Source organism: Babylonia areolata, chromosome 1 (assembly GCF_041734735.1).
Source record: "Babylonia areolata isolate BAREFJ2019XMU chromosome 1, ASM4173473v1, whole genome shotgun sequence".
Lineage (NCBI taxonomy): Eukaryota > Metazoa > Mollusca > Gastropoda > Neogastropoda > Buccinidae > Babylonia > Babylonia areolata.
This window is the reverse complement of record NC_134876.1, coordinates 99,418,220-99,430,922: the sequence shown is the minus strand read 5'-3', so window position 1 is coordinate 99,430,922 and position 12,703 is coordinate 99,418,220. Positions and strand designations below refer to the sequence as shown.

Below are 12,703 nucleotides of genomic sequence, written 5' to 3'. Positions count from 1 at the left end.
TGTTTCACATGGAATACTATGCTGTGTGTGACTGACGATACATCCAGGTGTTTCACATGGAATACTATGCTGTGTGTGACTGACGATACATCCAGGTGTTTCACATGGAATACTATGCTGTGTGTGTCTGACGATACATCCAGGTGTTTCACATGGAATAGCGTGTTGTGTGTGACTGACGATACATCCAGGTGTTTCACACGGAATAACATGCTGTGACTGACGATACATCCAGGTGTTTCACATGGAATACTATGCTGTGTGTGACTGACGATACATCCAGGTGTTTCACATGGAATAGTGTGTTGTGTGTGACTGACGATACATCCAGGTGTTTCACACGGAATACTATGCTGTGTGTGACTGACGATACATCCAGGTGTTTCACATGGAATAGCGTGTTGTGTGTGACTGACGATACATCCAGGTGTTTCACATGGAATAGCGTGTTGTGTGTGACTGACGATACATCCAGGTGTTTAACATGGAATACTATGCTGTGTGTGACTGATGATACATCCAGGTGTTTCACATGGAATAGTGTGTTGTGTGTGACTGACGATACATCCAGGTGTTTCACATGGAATACTATGCTGTGTGTGACTGACGATACATCCAGGTGTTTCACATGGAATAGCGTGTTGTGTGTGACTGACGATACATCCAGGTGTTTCACACGGAGTAACATGCTGTGACTGACGATACATCCAGGTGTTTCACACGGAATAGCGTGCTGTTTGTGTCAGGACCACAGCTGTATCCTGCACTCCATCATCGGCTGGCACAGCACGGTGGGCTTTTGGACACGGGTGGAGGGAACGCCCAATGACCCCAACCCCAACAAGCCCTTTGCCAAGCTGGAGATACCCTCCATGTTCACCGAAGATGGCCGTCTTAACCCCTCAATCACCGTCATTGGTAAGCGCTGGATTTTACAAACTGTTAGGGAATACAAAGGAGGAGAGTGGGAGAAGGGTTAAGGTGCTCGTCAGCCAATACAGTGTCTGTGTGGGATTGGGTTAATACAGTGTCTGTGTGGGATTGGGTTAATACAGTGTCTGTGTGGGATTGGGTTAATACAGTGTCTGTGTGGGATTGGGTTAATACAGTGTCTGTGTGGGATTGGGTTAAGGTGCTCATCAGCCAATACAGTGTCTGTGTGGGATTGGGTTAATACAGTGTCTGTGTGGGATTGGGTTAATACAGTGTCTGTGTGGGATTGGGTTAATACAGTGTCTGTGTGGGATTGGGTTAATACAGTGTCTGTGTGGGATTGGGTTAATACAGTGTCTGTGTGGGATTGGGTTAAGATGCTCGTCAGCCAATACAGTGTCTGTGTGGGATTGGGTTAAGATCTCATCCGTCGGACCGACGGGAGACTCCATCACCAACACAGCCATCCCCAGGCTGATGCGGTCAGTCCTTCATGCCGCCCTTTCAGTGCTAAAAGTTGAAACGTTTCACTGCAAATTGAGATCAGTTTCCAAAGTGTTTGGGTCTGATCAGAAATTTCACCACTCCGTCTTTTTTTTTTTTTTCACTAATGTTGTATCTGATCTTATGAAGTACTTCTGTTTTTTTTAATGCAGAAGATTGTTATGAACTGTTTCATCTGAGCCTTAATTATATTATTATTATTTAGTTAGCTAATTAGTTAGTTATCTTTTTTCTTTTTTCTTTTTTTTTTCTCAAGGCCTGACAAAGTGCATTGGGTTACGCTGCTGGTCAGGCATCTGCTTGGCAGATGTGGTGTAGCGTATATGGATTTGTCCAAACGCTGTGACGCCTCCTTGAGCTACTGAAACTGAAACTGAAACTCATCTGAGCCTGTAACAATGCAAGAGATTCAAAGGAAGAAACATTTGTTTCAGGGTCCCACGTGCAGGTGCCATCAGAGGTGATTGTGTTGAACTCCATCGTCCTCCCCCACAAGGACCTCAGCGGCTGCTATAAAAATCAGATCATTCTGTGAACGGTGTGTGGATTTCCTTCAGCCCCACCCATCCCTGGCCATACCCTGCCCCTCTGCCCAGGCGGAAACATGTGGCAGACCCTGAAGGAAAAGCTAGTGATGGAAATCTTTGCATGTGTCATTTCTCTCCACAGGATTTGTTCCATTTTGTGAGTAATGTGTGTCTTCTGATACACACTGTGGACACACACTGCAGGAGTTCATGCAGTTACTATCTTGCCATTTGAATGCACAGACTTACACTGTGGTGGACATGGGTGATCGTTTTGTTAATTATTTATAAATTATTTTCCTGGTGTACCTCTGTATGGGCTGAAAGTAACTGAGGATGTGTGGAATTTCGTTTGTTCCTCAGTTACTCAAATTTAACTCATTTTCATTAGCTGTGCAATGAAACATGCGTTGGTCAGAGTAGACTGATATGAACATTTTGTGAATTCATTGTTTCTGTGGTGTCTGCAAAGCTATTTCTTTTTTGTTTTGTTTTGTAGGGCTTTTTTTTTCGAATTCTAAAGAGGACCTGAGCCATACTTGTTTGGTCATGTGTGTTTTGTGCGTATGCATGTGATTTCTGTCTGTGGTAAGCAGTCTCTTACATTCTGCTGTACAAATTTTAGCGCTGACCAATGGATTTATATCATATCATTTCTTTAGCCATTGTTAATCATTGATATTAATTCAGTGCCATGAGCACTCATCAAATAAACACACATAGCACAAACTGGGAAGCAGCACATTCAGATGGGCAGTACAATACAGACAAGTAAATTTTCTAGAAATTTTATGTTCCGCCAACAAAACACAAAGACAATTATTTTCTAGTTAATACTGTTAATATTTTGTCATCTGGTGGTTGCTTTGTTTGTGTTTTTTATCTGAAGAAAATGTTTATTGGAAATAAGTTTTATATTGTCTGTTTAAAAACCCTTTGTTTCATATATCCTGTGTCCAATAAATAGCGATAACATTGACTTGCAGGGTACTTGGTTAGATGTAACATTTTTTACCTGACAACCATCTTTTAGAAGTTACACTGATATCAGTCTTAGGGTTTCTTTTTGTGAGTAAAAGAGAGAAAGATGATTATCAGTGTGTTTTGTAATATGTGAATGTCTGCAAGTGTGTGTTGCATGTATTAATAATTGTTGTATATTACTTCAATATCAACTGTAAGTCACTTTGATCCTGTTATCTAGAGAATGGTGCCATTTAAGCTCTTGTGAATTAGTTTCATAATGGCACTGTATGATGAAGGCGCTTCAGACTAGTAATGTCATCACTTTAGGTGCCTTCATGTGTATGTGCATTTCAGTCTTAACAACCAGAGGGCTGAGATTTCAGAATTTATATACACTGTAGGAAAAGTATAGACAAGATCTGTTGTAAGAATATAAACTTATTTATATGCATTGTTATTAATTTATGAGTTTACTTTAAATTAATGAGTTTACTATATGTGTGTGTGTGTGTGTGTGTGTATAAGAAAAGTATGTTTCTACATATGTAAATTCAGAAAGACATCTGTTTTTGTCTGACAGGATTCAGAAAGATCATCTGTTTTTGTCTGACACCTGCTTTTTTTTTCAGTTCATATTTCCAAGTGAAGCATCACTGATTAAAGGAGAAAAATGAGTGTGGTTTTTGGTGTTTCAAAAAAACAAGAGAAGGATATTTGCTGTTAACTTTTATTTATTTATCTTTGTTGCCCAGAGCCCAGCTGATCACACCGGGTCATTTCAGAACTGGAGAACTGTAAATATTGATCCAATGGAACCTGAAAGGAAAATAAAGGAAAGCCACATGGTAAAGAAAATGAGGCACCAGTACTGTCACGTCCATGCACACGAACCTAAAACATGCCTCTGACATTGACCATTCTGTTATCATTTAGCCACAGGATCTTTAAAAACTCACCTGAACATAAACATGATTATACACAAAATTGTACACAATAACTGGCATATAAAACCAAAAAATGTCAACAGGGACCTCAAATGTCCTGGGCACAAAACATAATAAGAGTAAGAGTGCCCAATTATCAAGACAAAAAATATTCGAGGCTTTCTAGGAAAAAACAACAAGTGAATGGATCAGCAAGGCAGAAAAAAAAGGATGAGACAGCACATGAAGGAAAGGAAAAAACCCAGAAAAAAAAGACAGCGATAGAAAAGAGGGAATTTCCTGCAGACTTTCCAGAAGTTGGGAATATTATTTCTACTGAGAGACCCCCAGCATCCCCATGGGGAGGATAGGGGGGAGGGAGGTGAGTGTAGGAAGTGTATTTCCTGGGAACATACTCAGTTCAAATGCCTCACCCAAGTAAAGGACAAGACAAATATTTTATTCATCCATTTATTGATCATAACACTTGAGCTGAAAGCAAACAAAATATAGCGAGCCATGCAAAAAAAGAAAAAGATTCAAGTCCATCCATCAGTCCAGATTTGTAATTTGTGCATGAATTCTCTCAAAATAAAGCTTTCATGGTTGATTCCATTATGATCAGGTCATGCAACATTAAATTCATATATAAAGTACTGGTCAGACTACTACCCAGTGATCATCCAAAATTCTTCCAGTCACAGCTGGTGTGAGTGCTATTTGTGACTGATTTAGAAGAGTAAAAACTAACTTGGAAGGACTGGGGAAGATGAGTGACACTGGCCTGAAGTGAAGTAAGAGCAAAATATGAAATAAAAAGAAACTGGTGTTACAGCAAAGTGCTTGAATTACAGGTCCCAGCACTTAGTATACTCAGAGTAAATTCTGACACACAATCTAAAAGGCTCAAAATCATGGCTCAAGTCATATCACAGCCTGTTTTCCACTCAAAGAAGTGCTATCAGAGAAATTTTGAAAACAATTATACCACGGATTTGGGACTACAGATTTTTCATAAGAGTTAAGATGATGTTCGAAAGCACCAAATTTGCATGGGCAACGCACACACCTGCACACACAAACTCTCTCTCTCTCTCTCTCTCTCTTGGCAGACAACTTAACAAAATTGTGTAACTTTTTCTTTTTGGGTTGTTTTTAACTCTAAAACCCCATGAAGGTCAACTATCACATCTGGAACTTGGATGCTGTGTACTCATTTCAGTGCAATCTTATGCCCCTTGAATGAATCACCGTCTTCTTCATTCATCAGAACTGATACTTCAGTTGAAAAACTCCATCAATGACTTTTTTTTTTTAATCACTTTTCATATTTAAATTCAGATGGAACATTTTGCTGCTGTGCTTTATTAATCACTGACAGAAATGGTGTTTTCTCACTAAAAAGAACCAAAGTAACCTGTTAACTGCCTACATGGGTTTACCCGTCATACTGTAGTTACAGCCATATTGCCTACATCATTGGTTTACCCATTATTTGTCTCTGCCAAGTTTTCCTTCATGCAGAAACAGAAATAGCATCTCACTGTTGCCAAACCCAGAAGAAGAACACCATCCCAATAAAAGTAATATGGTGTGCCCAGGTCATGTTCAAGCAAATTATTTGTTGTTTATGATGACCGATGTTATACCACAGACATTGATTGTTCTGAGTTTGACACAGATGTGACAGATGAAGCAATCTATTGAACCACTGTGTGTGCAGCATGGGGGGGTGTGGTCAAGGGGAATGGGCATGGGACGGGAAACTGGTGCATTCAACCACCAAGTTATCTGTTTATAGTTTGGGCTGTGAGGCTCAACAAGGACAAGAAAAGCATGCAAGAGGAGGGGAATGGAAGCGGGATGGAGATGAGGAGGAAGAGGGGGGCCAGAGACTGAAAATGTGTACAGTTTTGATTCTAATTATGGTTCACTAACAAGCACCTTGGATACTTGGGCTTCATTTAGTGGGTTTTCTTTAACTGCTTGTTTGTGTTGTTATTTTGTCTTTTGTTAAAACATTCCCAATGATATAGCTAAGGTTTGTGTAATCTAAAACCGTAATATTACATACCTGAAATATATTTCATTGTTCAACCAGCTCAAAATCATAATCTGTACATCCAGTAAGTTCAGAAATGCATTCAATAGAAAGCTCAGTCTATTACCTTTTAGGAAAACAAATGTTTTGCATACTTTTTACAACTGATAAATGCAGCTGCAGAATTTTTTTGTTAACTTATACCCATTTTCATGGGTCACATTTGCAAATACCGGTTCATTTCCAAAGAAAGTTAACATATTGTTCTTTTCACATCAAGACATGGTATAGATTGGTCAATTTTAGCATCATCTGCCTTCCATACGTTTTGAAGTAATTGTCTGGACAGTGTTCTTAAAATGTTCATCCAAACAAACCCTATTAACACTACTGATATATTTATATTCTATATATCAATCAGCAGAGCATTAAGTATTTCTTGTACATTGCATAAAATGTCAACAAAATTATATTTAAGAACTAAATGATCCTGTGCTGCCTTCTTAAATTCACTTTTGCAGTTCGTATGATACTGATTTCATTCTATATGAATTGTCATGACTGGTAAGAAACTCAAAAACATTCACAAAATGAAATCTGCGTCTTGTAACAATTTAGTATAAAATGCTTGAAACTGAAAATGTTTGTTTTCTTTTGATCCAAAGGAACTCTTAACTTTCTTTTCTGTGGCTGTTATCTGCCGCAGTGTCATCAGAGGTCAGCACCAGCGCGGCAGCAGTCAGTCACATGCACTGTACCGCGCTAAACGCTCTCTGGAGACCTGCAATTGGTGATGTAATTAACCTCCCGCACACAATCTCGCCTTGCCACTCTTTGTAAGGGGCTCGCGTGAATAATAATTGTTAAAAATCAAAAAATGATATGTTCCAGCTCCCTACAGTGGTAAACTTTTTAAAAGTGTGATCAGTATATGTGATAAAAAAAAGAATAGTTTTGTTGCACTGACACATTTGGACCATTTTTGTACTGCGCCTCGGGAAAAAAAAAATTTAAATGAACATTTAAAAAAAAAAAAAAAAAAAAAGAAGAAGAAGAAATGCGCCTCGCGCCTGTCTTGCTGGAGCTAAATTTAGATGTATACCGTCGTCCAATCAGCATCAGTAGCTCACTGCGTTCGGTCAAATCCACTACACATCTGCCAAGCAGACGCCTGACCAGCAGCGTAACCCAACGCGCTCCAGTCAGTCAGGCCTTGAGAAAAATAAATAAATAAATGAAATAAAATAAAATAATGAAATAAATAAAATAAAATAAATAAAAATTTAAAAAAAACAATAAAATAAATAAATAACCGTCGTCCCAAACACTGACCAACAGAGTTAAGTGACCGAAACCGAACCACTGAGTCCGGCTGAGAAAGAGCCATGCTTTGAACACCAACCCTGTCAAACCGATCGCCTAAGATGCAACCGACACTGGTCATGTGTTTGCCCTGTTGGATTGACGTTGTTGCAACTAACATGTCAATCAACAGGTCACTCAGTACGCAAATCGAGAGAATTTACCCTGGCCAACTGTTTTACTACTAAAAATCTCAGCGGGAGAAAATGAGCGCTTCTTTCTCTTTTGCTCCCCCGGGATACTTTGTTCCGATCAGTTGTGACTACTAAACTAACCAAGGTCTGTCTGTATGGTGCAGGATAAAACGAGTGTGGGGAGACAGAAACAACACGCTGTGGCGAGAGCGTTTGGGTGCGGGAAGAAAATGGGTTCTGTATCCGGTTGAGGATGAAATGATGCTGTATATGATCCTTTCTCTCTCTCTCTCTCAGCGCTTCTCTCTCCCAGCTCTCTCTCTGTGCGACATGCTCTCTTACCAAACACACTCTCTCACCACACATGCAGCAACTACAAACTGACAAAGAGAAGTTAACGTTGTGTGTGTGCATACATGTGAGAGGGGGTACCCCTTTTAGCCTATAGCCAAACATTTCTGTGATTCTGTGATTTTCCGGAACTTTTTCTTCTTGTGTGTGTGTAGACAGTACCTAAGCTTTCTTTCTCTTTTTTTTTCTTTTTTTAAATTTTTTTTTCGCTCTCTGTCTTACCAAACACACACATCCTCACATATACATCTCTTTTGCTCCCGGCCGTACTTTTTGTTCCGATTGTGACTACTATAAACTAACCAAGATCTCTCTCTCTATGGTGCAAGATAAAACGGTTCTTGTATATTCTCTCTCTTACCAGCGCCGCCTTCTTTTCTCTTTTGCTCCCCATACTTTCAATTTGTTCCGAGATTGTGATTGAGCACCCTGTGTGTGTGTGTGTGTGTGTGTGTGCAGCAAACCTCACACGCGGCCGCGGACGGGGCTCAGTCTTACCAGTTTGTTCCGAGATTGTGATTGAGCTCTCTCTCTCTCTCTCTCTCTCTCTCTGTCTGTGCAACAACCTCACACGGAGAGGGCTCAGTCTTTACCAAACACACAGGCTCTCTCTCTTTCTGTGACTGCCGATACTTTTTTTGTTCAGATTGTGATGCTGTAGTACTAGTGTGTGTGGACAATAGCTAAGCTTTCCCCATTCGCTCTCTCTCTTACCAAACACACACACACACACACATACTCACATTAATTGCATCGTGTGGTGCAATCATGCCCCGTTATTATTAACCAATGAAAAAATACTTCATTATTTTTCTGCGGTACTCTGTGTGTGTGTGTGTGTGTGCAGCAAACCTCACACGCGGCAGCGGACGGGGCTCAGTCTTACCAATTTGTTCCGAGATTGTGATTGAGCGCTCTCTCTCTCTCTCTCTCTCTCTCTCTGTGCAACAACCTCACACGGAGAGGGCTCAGTCTTTACCAAACACACAGGCTCTCTCTCTCTCTTTCTGTGACTGCCGATACTTTTTTTGTTCAGATTGTGATGCTGTAGTACTAGTGTGTGTGGACAATAGCTAAGCTTTCCCCATTCGCTCTCTCTCTTACCAAACACACACACACACACACACACACACACATCCTCACATTAATTGCATCGTGTGGTGCAATCATGCCCCGTTATTATTAACCAATGAAAAAATACTTCATTATTTGTCTGCGGTACTGTAAAAAGTTTATAATATTATTATGAGGCGAGAGGGCTCAGTCTTTACCAAACACACAGGCTCTCTCTCTCTCTCTCTCTCTCTCTCTCTTCCGTGATTGTGGTTGAGCGCTCTCTCTCTCTCTCTCTGCAACAATTAACCTCGCACACGGGACCTCAGTTTAGTCACTCAGAACGCAAATCGGGAGAATATACCCTGGCCAACTGCCAAGGTTCTGTATCTGGTTGAGGAAAATGATACTGTATCAACAGGTCACACAGTACACAAATCGGGAGAATTTACCCGGGAGAATTTACCCTGGCCAACTGCCAAGGTTCAGTGTGTGTCAGTGGGTTAGTGATGTAGAGGGAAGCTGGGCTACCACTGGTGTATCTGATACAGTGTTCCCTGGGCGCTGGAGACAGGCGTATTATGTTACTGCGATTACGAGACGAGGCTTGCAAGTTAATAAGTTCATTTGGTTTCAGTGTGATATGCTCTGGGACGATTCTGCCTCGGGCATTTTGTTGTTACTGTCTTCCTCGAGTCATTGACATCATGTTTTCTGCTTTTTTGGAGTGTTTTTGTTGTTGTTGTTGTTTCTTGCTGTTGTTGTTGTTGTTTGTTGCTGTTGTTGTTGTTGTCCTTTCTTTTCCTTCATCTATTGTGTGTGTGTGTGTGTGTGTGTGTGTTCTTATTCTTCTTGTTCCTAGTAGCAGCGCTAGTAGTAGGAGTAGTGGTAATATTAGTAGTATATTATTGCTATAAGTAGTAGTAGTAGCTTCCTTCTCTCTCTCTCTCTCTCTCTCATGTAGGTTAAGCTCTCTCTGTCTCTGTCTTTCTCTCTGTCTCTCTCTGTCTCTCCCCGTCTCTGTCTCTCTGTCTCTGTCTCTGTCTCTCTCTCTCTCTCTCTCTCTCACACACACACAATGTGTCGTGCGGTACTGTTAAACAAATATTTATGGCTTCCCTTCTTGTAGGCTATTAAAAAATTTTTTTTTAAACTGCCGCTGTGGCGCGAGTGTCTACTGTGTGTGTGCGGACCACTTTATTCCGATTGTGATGAGGTCGTTTGGGTGCGGGAGAACTTGAAATGGTTCTGTATCGGGTTGAGGATGAAATGATGCTGTATACGATCCCTTCTCTCTCTCACACACAACGCTTCTCTCAGTCTCTCTGTGCGACATGCTCTCTTACCAAACACACTCTCTCACCACACATACAGCAACTACAAACTGACCAAGAGAAGCTAGTGTCAGAGTTGTGTGTGTGCATAAACTAACCAAGGTCTCTCTGTATGTATGTATGTATGTGTGTGTGTGTGTGTGTGTGTGTGTGTGTGCGCGCGCGCGCGCGTGTTGTGTGTGTGCATACATGTGAGAGGAGGGTTGTACCCCATTTTCCGGAAATTTTTCTTGTGTGTGTGGACAGTACCTAAGCTTTCGTTTTTCGTTCTCTCTTACCGAACACATACACATCCGTCTTATACACTGACTACTATAAACAAACCAAGGTCTCTCTGTATGTATGTGTGTATGTATGTGTGCGCGTGCCGCGCTCTGTCTGACCAAAAACACACATGTATACTTGTGAGCGGCTCGCCTCTCCCTCTGTGACTGCCGATACTTTTTGTTCCGATTGTGATGCTGTCGTGCAGGACTGTGAAATGGTCCTTGTAATATTCTCTCTTGCCAGCGCTTCTCTCTCTCTGTTTTGCTCCCCTGCGGATACTTTGTTCCGATTGTGATGAGATCGTTTTGGCACAGGATAAAATGGTGGTTGTATATTTTCTTTCCCAGCGCGGCGCTCGCCTCTCACTCTTTTTGCTCCCCGATATTGTTCCCAGCGCGCGCTCTCTCTGCAACAACCTCACACGCAGGGGCTCAGTCTTACCAAGCACACAGGCTCTCTCTCTCTCTCTCTCTCTCTCTCTCTCACATACAATCAATAAAACCAAGACAGGCGCTCGTGTGTGTGTGTGTGCCTAAGCTTTTTTGTTTTTCTTTTCTCTCCGCGCGCTCTCTCTGACCAAAAACACACACATATATATCCTCACATATACACGGCTGACTACTATAAACTAACCAAGGTCTCTCTGTATGTATGTATGTATGTGTGTGTGTGTGTGTGCGCGCGCGCGTGCAATGCATGTGTGGATATACATGTGAGCACTCGCCTCTCACTCTCTCTCTTTTTCTCCCTGATACTTTGTTCCGATTGTGATGAGGTCGTTTAGGTGCAGGATGAACTAGTACTTGTATCTGTTCTTCTCTCTCTCTCCCAGCGCTCTCTCTGTCTCTGCAACAACCTCACACGGGGGCTCAGTCTTACCAAACACACATTCTCTCTCTCTCTCTCTCTCTCTCTCTCTCTCTCTCTCCCTCTCTCTCTCACACACACACACACACACACACACACACACACACGGGACACACACACACATACAATAAACTAACAAGAGAAGCGCACGTGTGTGTGTACTGATGTGCATGCAATTGTTAAGGAACGGTTTACAGAGACAAATGTGTGTGTGTGTGTGTGTGTGTGTGTGTGTGTGTGTGTGTGAGTGAGTGAGTGAGAGTGAGAGCGTGCGCCTCTCTCTCTGTCTCTCTCCATTGTACCTGTTAGATTGAAACTGACCAGGCAGTCTGTCTACTGATGGGACACCGACAAATCTCCACAGCATCACCTACACCCATCCGCCGCGTGTGTGTGCATGTGTGTGTGTGCGCGCGCGCACGCGCGCGTGTATGTGTGTGTGTGTACTAACATAACACTGCAGCTCTCTCTATCCCAGCCTATGACTCTGGGATGTCAAGTGTGCCTGGCTAAAATGTCACGAGACCCGTCAAACATCATGTCATAGTCGTCAGTCCGTTGACCCAGGCGAGTTCCTGTTTTGTTCCTGTTGTTTGGGAGAATTGTTCCGTTGACAATGGGAGATTTTACCCCCCTCACTCCTCCAGAAGAACAAACTAGAATTAGTATAAATAGGCCTTTTCAGTTAGCCTTAGCTTCAGATGATTTCACTTTTATGAGGGAAACGGACCTCTCTACTCAGTCGCTGTTGTCATATTCTCTGTAAAGTGTCTTTGGTGAAAATAAACACCTGCTTCAGGATCAGAGGATTAATTCTTTGTGTTGTGGACTTCCAAGTTTCGACCATGGTAAGAACTATTTTATTCCTTTGGTTTGTTGTATAGGTTCACAAATCCAAACGATCTCTTGAAGTGATTGAAACCTATGCTGCTAAAATCTTAATCGCGGGTTTAGGTTGTGTTATGTGATAGGCCGTGTTGATGATCTACATCGGCATGTAGGTTAAGGTCTCTCTGTCTCTGTCTGTCTGTCTGTCTCTCTCCCTCACACACACACACACACACACACACACACACACACACACACACACACACACACATATATATATGTACACGGCTGACTACTATAAACTAACCAAGGTCTCTCTGTATGTATGTATGTGTGTGTCAGGTCAGGTCATTAGATCTGCTACTGGTAACCTGTAATCCAGTACAACCTGTTCAGGGTCGGGTTGCCGACGACTAAACCGGCACTCCCACCACTCCCTTCTGGGACTGGTGAGGCGGGTGGCTAGACACCCTTATGGAGATCCATAAAAGGGCGTCGGCTCAGGAGAGCCACCGACGGCCATCTAGCTCCACCGTGCTGTGTGCATGCCACACGCAGTTGGCCCCCGGGGTGTGTCTACCCATGCATGCGAAGTCTGGATCCGGCAGAATCT

At 42.1% G+C, this 12,703-nt stretch overlaps 1 protein-coding gene across 2 annotated transcripts in view; it reads left to right on the top strand.

Moving 5' to 3' along the window:
- LOC143290203 (mannose-1-phosphate guanylyltransferase regulatory subunit alpha-A-like) overlaps positions 1–3,605 on the top strand; it is a 28,818-nt gene extending 25,213 nt beyond the window's left edge. For both annotated transcript variants that reach the window (XM_076599533.1, XM_076599527.1), the window contains 2 exons: positions 747–918; positions 1,872–3,605. In XM_076599533.1, coding sequence (XP_076455648.1) covers positions 747–918; positions 1,872–1,972 — 273 coding nt within the window. In that variant the 3' untranslated portion in view covers positions 1,973–3,605. The remainder of the gene's footprint in view (positions 1–746; positions 919–1,871) is intronic.
- Positions 3,606–12,703: the final 9,098 nt, after the last annotated feature.